The sequence below is a fragment of the Pterocles gutturalis genome, unplaced genomic scaffold (assembly GCF_000699245.1).
Source record: "Pterocles gutturalis isolate BGI_N339 unplaced genomic scaffold, ASM69924v1 scaffold30014, whole genome shotgun sequence".
In the NCBI taxonomy this organism is placed as follows: domain Eukaryota; kingdom Metazoa; phylum Chordata; class Aves; order Pterocliformes; family Pteroclidae; genus Pterocles; species Pterocles gutturalis.
Genome location: NW_010134233.1, coordinates 34,707 through 47,110, shown reverse-complemented (window position 1 = coordinate 47,110; position 12,404 = coordinate 34,707). Strand labels below are relative to the sequence as shown.

General features: G+C 41.5%; 1 protein-coding gene across 1 annotated transcript in view; it reads left to right on the top strand.

Moving 5' to 3' along the window:
* The window catches only part of MKX (mohawk homeobox), a gene marked incomplete at its 5' end in the record, with an annotated part of 44,363 nt that extends 43,745 nt beyond the window's left edge, over positions 1–618 (top strand). Inside the window, 2 exons of the mRNA XM_010081527.1 lie at positions 289–322; positions 432–618. Coding sequence (XP_010079829.1) covers positions 289–322; positions 432–618 — 221 coding nt within the window. The remainder of the gene's footprint in view (positions 1–288; positions 323–431) is intronic.
* Positions 619–12,404: the final 11,786 nt, after the last annotated feature.

The window sequence follows — 12,404 nt, the reverse complement described above, 5'->3', positions numbered from 1 at the left end:
CTCAGTGAGGTCCTGCCTCACCAAAGCCTTTTTCTGTAAGGTCATGCCTCAGGAACATTTTTTTTTGACATGTGCCCTGCTCCAAGTTGAGTGTAGATTTCTCCAGGCAGATGTGTGTGTGAAGCAGAGCCTTTAGATGTGTCCAAACAAAGATTTTATGTGGAAATCTGGTATCAGTTTTGGAATTAACCTTGGGTTATTTTTCCATGTGCCTATTCCATGAACTTGCCTGGTTTAAAAACTAATAAAATAAAATAGACTCTTTTTTTTTCTGTTTTCTCTTTTCAGAAGCTCTGGAGAATGGACCAAATAAGTGTGAAAGGTGAGTTAGAAACTTCACAGTTCCCCAAAATTATTGCTATTATGGTTTTCTTGATGGCACATAGCTATGTAAGCTGTACATGTAAATATTTGTTATTGCTTGAATCTAGCGCAGCTAACAGAAAAGGAACCAGCAAAGATGAAACATACTGGAAGGAGATCAACGCAGCTATGGCCCTAACGAACCTGGCCCAGGGGAAGGACAAACTGCAGGGAACTACCAGCTGCATCATTCAGAAATCATCACATATATCAGAAGTAAAGACTGTTAAAGTGCCATTAGTTCAGCAGTTTTAAGAGATGGGTTCTTTTTCTTTTATCTGTCAAATGGACATCTTCCTCACAGGATTGGTTTTCAGCAAAATCAGATTCACAGATATGAGGCAAATGTGGAAAATAGGCCCCTTTTACCATATGGTTAGTTTAAAAAAATAATGTTCCTTCTGACTCAGACATTTTCTTTGTATGAAGTGAAATGTTCAATTGCTTCTATGAAAGGCATGTAAATTATAAAAAAACCCCCTGTTTTTATCAAAACATTAACTTATTTTATGTTAATCAAAGTGCGCATAAGATGTCTGCATTGCTATTACAGTAAGTGCCTTGCTTTCAAAAAATAAGCTATAACGTGGGCATAGTACAACAGTATTATGCCTCAAAATGACAATGCCATAATGCTTAAACTTTGTATATTATTCCAAGTGGGCTTAAGCAGCCTAGGGCTAAACACATTACTCCTGGGGGCCCTGGAGAATTGTGCTTATTTGACTTGTACAAATTGATGAGTCTTAATTAAATTGTTACATCATTTTCTCTCTCTTTTTTTAATCAACAGTGTTATAAAATTGTACAGTATGTTTTTTCAAAGTGACAATGAGGTTGTTATGCATGTTTCTTTCCTGTATATGCAGTATATTAAAATACCAAAATCATTCCTTTGAAAAGTGCAATACTCTAGAACACACAAATTTAGGAAATAAGTTAATTGTTCAGGTTATTTTGAACTTTTACATATGCTCCCAGCTGTGTCGCTCACTAAAGATTTCTAGTTGAGAAGGTTCTAGCCAGACTAGCTGTAAATTCAAGTTGAATTTCTGTAATTTTAAAGCTTTGCTAGTGACTTACTGAAGTTTTGATAGAAGTAAAATTGATTTCTTCTTGTACAAATCTAAATCTATAGCACCATTTATTATTTGCAATGGAGCTCAAAAAAGTTTCCGTGGTAGAAATTACCTTAACGTGGTTTAAACATTTTAATTTTGTCTGTACTACATGAATGAGGACATTTGATTGACAGTCCACATTTCATTGAGAAAAAGCTCTAATATAAGCTGTCAAAGCTCAAACTAGAAACACAAATGGGAAATGAAATATCGAAAAATCTTAGCATTTAAGGTGGGAGGGTTTTAAGTAGATACTAAACCATGTATTAAATGTCATGTCTGTAAACTTGACTGCTATTGAGCATAATAACTAGCATAAAACCAGGTTTATTTTTAAGTTTTATTGGGAGGTGTACAAGTTATTCTTAAGTCATATAACAATAGTCTAATGAGGTTTACAGTGCTTGAATAACCAGGGGCAAAGCCAAAAATGATTTATATTGAATCAGTTACAGAAAACTGGAAAAGAGCTGATTGTTGCTAGGATTTGGATTTTTTTCCTGTGGGTATCCTGTCAGGTTTTTTTCCTACTTATCCGTTTTCCTCGTTTTACTTTTTGGTGAGCCATCAGTGACCAAGACAAGTCTTTAATCCTACTTCCGCTGAGTTTAATGGCAGAACTCCCACCTCAGTGAAAGCAGGACTGTGCTAATGATGAAACTAACTTTCAAGTAGAGGCTGTTCCAGTTGCACTAAAAGAGTCAAGATACATTGCAAATATCAGCCTTGGTGTGACTTCTTAGGAAACTTCTTGATGTAACATAACATGTTGTTGGGTTTATTTAGTGTACGATGAAAATGATTTGATATGAAAATATTTTGTACATATATATTTTTACTTTGTTTTCTAAATTGCTGATTTGCATTGACTTAAAGTGCCAAGCAAGAAATGTATGTCATGACTGTATGAACAGTTGAAGTATATGTTTTACTGACTTGCATCATTATGTGTCTAAGATTCCATGACATTAGTTTTTTGATACTTTACTGGATTTTGACATAATAATGTGAGTTTATAACTAATAGCAGAGAGTTAATACTTCACTTTTGTTCATACTATTATAAGTTATTCTGGTATTAAATATTTTGTGACAATAAATTGATGGTTTTGACAAAATTTTCTGTTAGAAATATTCACAGTGTTTTTTCTGTATAAATAACAACAAAATTTGTTATGTAAAAAAGGTACTTTGGGGACTTCTCTGGAGTATAACTGGAGAAGACAAGCCATTGTATAAACAACTTGTTCATGGTTCTTTTTTTAAATGATCAAAGCACAAAGAATAAGCTGTAAAACACATCAAGTGGGTTTTAAATTTAAGAAATACTTGGCATAATTTCTTGTTACCATTTCCTTTAATTTATTTTTTTTTGTACTGCTGCTTTAGAGTTTTCTGAAAACACAAATTCTAATGAATTCTGTGTGTCTTTTTTTTTAAATAACAAAAATCATGATCAGTGCTGAGCCAACAGCTAATGAAGACTCAATAATTATTTATGATATTGGAAAAACAAACATTATTACTATTGCTCTTCTTTGTTTCAACATATGTAACCATTTTAGTAAAATAAATAACTGCAAACAACATCTTGCCTGTTTGAATTAAATATTCATTTATCTGCCCTTAGTCATTTGCATTTCTGGTTTCCTGTTATAGTCTCTATACTGGGATATAAACATGTGATAGGCAAAGACAAAACAGGAATGCTAGTCTTTTGATTAATGCACCTTTTGGTGCACAGTTGTGTGAAGTAATTTAGCATATCCCTGGTGAAAATGACCCTTGAGCAAGTTTAGGCTAATGACTGATGATGACAATATGGCATGATGCTTGTAAGTCCTCCAGATCGGAGGGTGCAGAGGGAAGCCATTGCTAATCACTGTCCTGAGTCACTGGAGAAGGTTCATGAGCTTGGGAAGACTTCAGTCATTGAGGTTTTTTTATGAGTACAGGCTACATTTATCCACAGTACCATGTAGGGATAAACTCTGGCTGTGGAGCCTTGGTGGAAAAGGAGATGCAGTCAGCCCATCTAGAAGTTCAGTGCTTGTAGTAATGGGAACCCAGTGCAACTGGTCTCCTAACTTTTGTGCTTCAGCTCCAGTTGTGTGGGAGGGGTGATTACTAAAGTTTTGATGGGCATTTGTCACTTTCAGGTTTTATGTCTTGCTTATCTGTGATGTAAGATAACTGTAACATCTGCGGCCATCCAACATGTCGATGGAGATTTGGATAGTCAGTTGATATGTGAGTTCCTGAGGGATTATGCACAGGCTGACTTTTGCTGTTGGGAATGTGTAGAAACACCCGCATCCTAATGATACTGAGCTTCTTGGCATCTAATTTGTACCCGAGTGTTATGTGAAGAAACCAACTCATTCTGCTCCTGCCTACTCTGTCACATCATTTGCAAGAGCTGAGCACTCCCAACCTCTTATAAACTGTTGAGAGTAAGGGGAGCTCCAATTTTGACAGGTTGCTCAGTAGTTAGGGTATACATTGGGATCGGGACTACACCCTCCTTTTCCAGCATCATACAACAGCTACAACCACTGAGCTGCAGTTCTCTTTGTGGCCTCATGTTCTCAGTTGGTGGCCTAATGTATAAATATGTGTGCCAGGTGAGCCAGTTCCACCAGGGAGAGTGAGAGCAAGTCTCTGCACAACACATAGTCCATTTTGAGGACATTTGATAACTTGGTGGCTTAAGTTTTAACTTGGAGTTTGGCAAAGGATGCCCACGTGCGAGTGCATGAAGTAACTACTGCACGGTGGGTTAGAAGGAGAAGATGGGGAAGGGAGGTTGATAGCACCTCTGTACTGTGCAAGGAAGAATGGATTTAGCTTAGGCTAGGGGAAAGGCTCTGTGGGCTTAAACCTGTTTCTTCATTATCGCTTTACTCAGCTAGTTTTTCATTATGTGTCCTGTATGAATGATGTTTTTATCCACCTAAACTGTCCATCAGCAGAGATGCACAACACCAAATGTGAGATGCTGTTACAGGAAGAAGTCTTGATTATAAAAACAAGTGCATCTCTGATAATCATGAGCTTCTGGAACTCACTGTGCTCTTAATGCCCAGAAAGTCCTCCTTTGTAACCCCTGTGACATCCCCAGCAGTGGGACAGGATGTGGGAGTCATCCTGCATCAGTCAAAAGGGGAACTGCACCTGGAAAAGGAATTTGTGGCTGCCCTGGGGATGCTCTGGAGTACCAGGGAACTGCCTTGTCTCCCTGTTTCGCCTCAGTGAGTGAATACTGGCACGAGGAATCACTCAGGGCCAGTCAGGGCTATCGGGTAGCCTGCTGGTGGGGCACACCACACCCTGCCTACCAAGGCACTGCCATGCAGCAGGGCTGCAGGCACCCAGCTCAGACTGTCCTTCAGGAATCCTTCCAGAGTTTTTCAGGCTCAGTGATGCCTCTGTTTCTCTTGTCTTGAGGAAACCTTGGGCCATATTCCCCTGCATGGCTTCAAAGGACTGGAGGAGACAGGTGTATCTGCTGGTAAGTCCCCTGTGTGGGGTGGAAGATGAGAGTAAGCGTGAGTACTCATCTAACCTCCCGAAGCTGCAACAAAGCTCCTATAAGCTGAGCTCCACCAGGGCTATTCAAGTCTTATTCCCAATTTCTGTATTCAAAAGAGCACTGGGGACCTCAGAGCAGCCCTGGCAGAGCCCGGATCCTGGTACTGCCAGGAGAGAAAAGCAGTTACAACAGCAAAGCCTGTCACTGCTCCTTGGGCTGGGTAATGCCTCAGATGCCCACCTGCTATGTGGCAAAGGGAAGATACAGCTGTTTTCTATCATGGCTGACCTTCTCGCACATACCAATGTTTTTTGCTGTGAAATCTCACATTATGCTATGAAGCCTTCAACTCAAGTTGTGCTTCCACTCAGTCCTTGGTGTGACTACACTTTCTTAAACCCTGGAGCCTGGACTCACACAGACTGAGGACATCAGAACCTCCAGTGCTCCACAAGCGGCTCTAAAGTCCAGTGGGCACCAACTCAGTGGGCACAGTGACCACTTCAAGCATGACAGATCCCTGTTTTATTCCTGTGTTATTATGAACAATCTGTGACAGTCTTGGAGAATCAGAAAGAACCTCAAAGGGATCCAGGCTCCAAACGTAACAAAGTCAAGCATTTCTGAAGGTCCGAGGGACAAGGCATATTTCCATGGCCAAGTGCAGACAGTTGCATGCCTGCTCTGAGCCAGATGGACAGAAACGTGGTCTAGTTCAGAAACTGGGTAACGAAGTTTGGCATCAAGCCTGAGCTGCTGCATCAAGGTCCCCAACAGAGCATGGACTGGACTCAGCATGGTGTGAATGGATGTGCAGCTTCTGGACCACTGCTTGTTCCATGCCTTCACTTGTCTACAACAATGTCCTTAAATTTCTCTGTGCTTTGGTGCAGCATTTCAAAGAGGACAATGATGCTCTGCATGGCTGAGCTGTTGTGTGTAGGATACTGATAGCTGGGAGCTGCTCTGGTGCAATACCTACCTAACCTAGTTAGCCAGGGAAGGAAAGTGAAATGAAGCATGATGCAAAGGGCTGAATTGCCTGAGAGTGCTATTTTGACAGGCTGCAAGGGAGGCAACAGGAATCCAGCCTGGATTGTGAGTTCATGTTGTACGAGCCAGTTTGCCAGCATCTGGGTGTGCTCGATCCCCATTAACAGCAGAATTGGGACCCAGACCCACAGTTTTCATGGTGCTGGGTTGCTGAGCCAGTGTTTAGGTTTGGGCCCCATCTTGAAACTCCTCTTGTTTAACAAGAAGGAAGGAGGTTGGCTGAAATACAAGTACCTTGAGAAAAAAAGAACTAAAAAAAAAGAAGTGGAAAAGAAACATGAATGCCTAATGCAACAGGAAAAAAAAATCCTAAACCTTCTTAATGTTGCTGTTATGTCAGCTTGGGTTATTGGCAGTGGAAGTGGTTATTGGCAGCGGAAGTTAGACCTGGCTCAAGGCTAATATAACTCGCGCACCTGACTTTTTAAAAGGAGCTGAGATCTGGTTTCTTTATGGATGGGGTTTTTTTCATTCATGGTGTTGGTCCTTCTTCAGATTTCCTTAGCTTTCCTTTCAGACAGTTTTGGACTTGATTCTCCTTCTATCTTTCTTCCTGCCTGAAAAGTCTCCTGTTACATGCAGACAGCAATGGGATCCTTCATGGCAAAGCTCAATTTTCTGGCTTTGCAGTTTCTAGGGCCATAGAGGTGAAGGATGTGTGATTCAACAAGCTGGTGTTCACTGACAAAGTCTGGTATCTCCCTTCTGCCAGCCCAGGGCCAGTGAACATATCCAGTCTCGGGAGGGTGCAATAGAGGCTCTTCAACCAACAAGCTCCAGCATCTATCACTTCACTCCTAACTACTACTGCTTTTGGCTATCTTAACTCCCAAAAGGACTGTCAATTTAACCATAACTACCTAAGAACGGCCAAGTCTCATTTTATGAGCTGCTGTTGAGAGTTTAGCTATTTAAGGCTGATTTTAAACAATTTTTATTGGTACTTCATGCCATGTGCCTGATTTACAGTGCTGTAAATAACCACAAATTAAGGACATTTCTTTCTTTACGGTAAAGGCACATTATCTTGAACATAAGAAAGATAGTTAGTTGCTGAAGAACGGGAGTGCAGGATCTTTTCTGCAACAGGCTTCCTGTATTATGCCAGGCTATCCTCGTCCAGGTTTTGTCAATGCAGAGGGGCTGCCTCTCTCCCCTGGGGAATGCTCAAAGAACTGGGGAATGTGGGATGAGGATCACGTCTACAAGATGTCCCTTGCTGCTCATGCTGCTGGTATGCGGCTCTGAAGGTAGGAGAGAACAGTGCTGTTTTGTAAGTGGCACACTCAGTTTGATGCACTTACAGAACTATAGGTGTCTGATGTTAAACATAATTGAACATTGCATCTCAGGCACATGTCCCAGAGCAGACATCAACTTCTGCAGCACTTCTGTCTCTTCACCGACTGCAGCAGGAGAATAAGCTACTAGCTGAGACCAGATGCCCAAACCTGACACAGCTAAAGTCAGGGAAGACAAACCACACTGCCAGGAAATAAACCATTGGGTCCCACACCATGAAGAGATCTGGTGGGCTCAGGCTGCCATTACCTACCTTCCTCTGCAACATCAACGGAGGAGCACATTGAAGCACCTGAAAAACCTCATGCTAGGAAGGAGGAAAGGTCTCTTTCCAGCTTAAAAAAAAAACAACTCTTGCAGTCCAGGAATTTGTAGAAGTTCAGGTGTAAGATAAAATGTTTCACCATTCCTGTGACTTGGGAATGTGCAGCAAAGCTGTTCAAGCTCCCTCATATTACCTGGTGTGAAGATGAGAATCTTCACTGTGAGGGGTTTTATGCTCCTTTTTCACACACTTCTAAGAAATTGTCATCCAGATGTGAAAACTGTGGACAGTGCTCATCATATTCAGAAGAAATACAGAAGTCAAGCAGCAAAAGACATCCCTGCTGTGTGCTGGTGTGGTGGAGGAGGACAGCAGACCAATAGACACCGTACTGGGGGCTTCAGTGCCTTCACTTCACTGCACGGATGGGTTCCTCTTCAACAGTACATTTCCCATTCACGTTTGCTGTCTTCACATATAGAGAAAAAAGAAGCCAGCCTTCTATTCACAGGGAAAAGCGAGGGTGTGTAACTCAAGGCCGTGGCTCAGTGCTTTGGGCAGCAGTTAAAATGTGAATCTAACTTTGGAGATCTTGTGAAATGGCCATAAAATATGTGACCGGATTTTAAAATGTTCCAACTGCTCAACAGTGGCCAGTGTAGTAATGAAAAGTGGTCAGCAGCATTTCAGTCAGATCTTTGCAAAATAAAAGCCATGTCAGCAAAATGGAAACATTTTGTGGAACAGGACAACTGCATTTAATTTATTTGGATTTCTTTTAAGAAAGCTTGGAGATGATCAAACCCCCAAATTTCTTTCTTTTTTTAAATGAAAAAGTCTAGTTTTCTGGTTTATTATTTTTGTCTTGAAATGTAAGATAATTATAGCAAAAAAGGTTGAAATAAAAGCCAAAATAGAAATAATTGAAACTTATCAAAATATTGAGGTTACCAAATTATGTTTACTAACTTCTTAAAAATGTTGCTTTGGCTATTCATATTCATTTGTTTATATATTTACACTTTCTAACTGAGTTTAAAACAAGAAAGTTTTAACATCTCAAAAATTTCCACAGGATGGAAAAATACACCCCCCAGAGTTGCGTGGAAGAATTTTTAAGCCTCAGTGTTTTGAAAATCAGAGCAGTTTTGCATGGTGATGGTGATCTGTGGATCTAAAAGTCTCTATCTCAGTACGTCATTTTGAGAATTTTTGTGCATTGAGCAGTGTAATATCACCCAGGAAACTCAAAGTGTTCCAAGATTTGCTGCAACACTTCGCTGGCAGTGAAGCCACATGCAACTAATGCTACTAGAAACCAAACAGCCAGCAGTGACTCTCCACATTTCAAGAGGTAGAGCAAAGAAAATCTGCTTCATTTCTAGTCCTTTAAACCCCTGACTACACTCCTGAAGCTGACGTCTGCTCAGAAGGGTGCCTGTGGGTGGGCAGCAGGAAGGTCTTATTGAGAGCAGCCTACCCAGGCTGTCATAACCCCATCAGGTCATGCCCAGGGACACACTGGAAAGGACTCCAGCTGGGAAGTCTGGTGCTTTTGTCACTTTGAAGTGTATAGTGTTATACAGTTAGAAGTTCTATTTACTCACCCTCTCTCACCTTTTAAATAAAGGCTTTCCTTTATGTTCTTAGTTCCTAGAAAAACACATTTCTGTTACTGTTATCTCAAACAAGGCTACTTGCAATAAAAGTGTTTACTATGAGAACAACTGTATATGCATCTCTATATAATGCAGTCAATATGAAACATCTTCTAAGAAGCATCAATCAGATTCCCTTTCAGGAACAAAAATACAAGAAGTTTGCCATCTTTTTTCCAATTTCCTAATGGGCAACTGAGGTGGGAACCCTATACCCAATTTATAACGTGAAACATTCCCTGTATCTGTTTCACAAGGACATATACCAGCATGAGAGTGGATTTGGTGGAACCAGGATTTACAACTGGAAATTAAATACAGGCATGTGGAAACATTATTATGTAAACTAATACTTAGCTACTTCTTGCTGCATTCCCTCAACAGCAACAAAATGGCAGCATGGAAACAAAACACCAAGTGTAATTTTTTAAACCTGTTGTATGAGAATGAAAAGAAAAACAGTCCTACGTAGAACCATGAGGACTCATTACAGTCTTAAATGTCACAGCTCCTGGGCTGAATTCTCCTTTTATCAAAACCAGTGGAGCTTTGATATTGGTTTCCACTTGAGCGTGAAAGATCCCAGAGACTCAGCTTTTCACCTCTTACTGAGAATCCTGGTAACATGCTTAGATGTCTTGCTTTCAGTAGTTTGTTTTGGTGGTTCACATTCCTCAGGTAGGAAGTACACTTAGAGAAACTGTAGCTCAGAGATGCCCAGAGCAGCAAGCCCTTGTGTGCTGGTGATTCAGTATCACTCTAGCCTCAGGCACGGCTGCACTAACCCAGGCAGGAGGGCAGATCACAGGCAAAGTGCTCTAAGATGCAGCCAAGTCCCCTCCATCTGTGTTTCAACCAGGGAAACCACCAGAACAAACACTTGAGGCTCACTTCCACCCGGATCCTGCCCACACCTTCTTTGCAATGCATGTAGTGGGGCAGTAAGAGACACAGCTGCTCTTGACCCAGCAGGGCAGAATAAGTAGCCCCATAGCTGGCTATTTGCAGTTTACAAGGGTGTCCACTGCTTCTCCAAAGCATGTGCCACTCATCCACATAAGGGACAAATTGAGGAAGTCCAGAGGGTTGGCTGATGTCTTAGAGAACCGCAGGAACAGCCAGACAAGCTGTGCATAAGCACCTAGAGGACAGCAAGATGCCAGAAGTAACAGTCACCATGGATTCCTCATAAATAAATTGCATCAAGCCAATTTGATTTCCTCCCGCAACAGTACAGCAAACTGTGTGGATGGAAGATTCGCAGTAGATCAGACAGTTACTGGGACTCCAGTTAGGCTTTTGGCAACATCTTATATGACACTCATAAATAAGCAGGGGAAATATCGTGGAGCTGAAAATACCTTCAAGAGTGTATAAAACAAGTTGAAAACTCAGAGAGGTTATCAGGGACTCATTGTCAAAATGGAAGTATGCATCAAGGACTCCCATGGAGGTCTGTCCTTGGCTGCTTGTGTCCAGTATTTTCATCAATAGCTTGGCTAAACGAATAAAGCAGAGGTTCCCCAGCTGTGGTGTATGTGCTATTAGTTTTATACAACCAGTTCCTAGGGGGCACGTAGCCCAGAAAAGGCGTCTGGCTGCTGCTGCCAGGGCGTGCTCCCTCTGTCTCAGCTGTTCTTCATAGTGGTCCTGAACAGAAAAAAGTGGACCTGTTGTGGTCCAGGATCTTGTTACATTTTTTGTTGTCAACTCGGTGCTCCTTGCAAGTACATCAGAGGCCAGGGTTAGAATTCAAAATTGCCATGATACTTTGGAGAAATGACCTGAAAAATAACATAATTAAACAAGTATTGCAAGGACCTGTGAACAAAAGTGATGAACTTCATGGAGCATGGGGAGGTAGCTAGGAGTTCTGCAGGAGGAGACAACAGCTGATCACAAGGTGAAGATGATCCAAAATCATTCTGATATTATGAAAAAAGGAATGACACACTGGGTTATATATATAGGTGTTGGACTGTATGGCATGTAAGCGAAGGTATTCTGCTCTGCTGAGCTCTGCTGAAGCTGCACTTAAAGGAGATAGGGCCAAATATGATCTGGAAGGAAAGACTGATTGATCTAGAGTTATTAGGTGTGGAGAGGATAACAATCTTCAGGTATATATGGCCAGCAGACAGATGAAGGAAATAATCTGTTCTTTGTACCATAGGACAGTTAAATAATAATGGGTTTTCATGGCAGTAAAGGAGATGGTAAGTAAGATACTGGGTAGAACATGCCAACAGAAGAAGACAGATCAGATGAGGAAGCAGTGGAATACATTGCCTGTGTGGGTGGTAGACTTTCCGTCACTGAAGATTTTTTAAGAACAAGTTAGAGATATATTAATCAGGAATTAAATAGGTGTAATTGATCCTACTTTGGGGCAGGATGGCCTCTCGAGGTCGCCTCCCCACCCTTATTTTCCATTTCAGCAGTCTGCCTTATAAACATGGCATGGAGGTCTGTTGCTCAATAGATGGTTAAAAGAGTGAATAGCAGCTGGTTTATTCCGCTGTTTTTGGGAGGTGTGTTTACATTCCAGGAGTAAGAGTGGAGAGGAAGGACAGCGAGTTCTGATCCCACCAGCCAGCCAGCGGAGGAGACCGGGCAGCCGTCCATCGGAGGCTGTTTAACTTTCCCAGCCTTTCAGATCCTAACATAAAGGACAAAGGTGGCTCCCAGATGGAAGACAACAGACTTGAAAAACATGGAAGCTGACAGAGAGGGTTGTACATTTAACATGAAAGTTAAAATTGCCAGAAGAAGAATGCAAGGAAATTTCCAGTTAGGTGCAATGGAATGACTCCTGAAGGATCTCTGTGCCCTGTAAGTGCTTTTGGCCTCCATAGAAAATACTTGGGCAGAAACCCTCCAGAAGGTATGTTTGTTTTGAGCAGAATCTAGAGTTCCTGCACCGAGCTTTCTGAAGGCTGCGTTGCAGGATTAGCCTATATTCCCTCTACCCAATGTCATGGGAGACTGAACGTTTTCACTGTGTTCTGGAGCCTGACACAGGCAGACAGACCACAAAGCAAAACACGCAAACAGATCCTATAAGCTGCTTCAAATAACACTTGCTCCAGAGCCTCTGGTGATTGCTGAGAA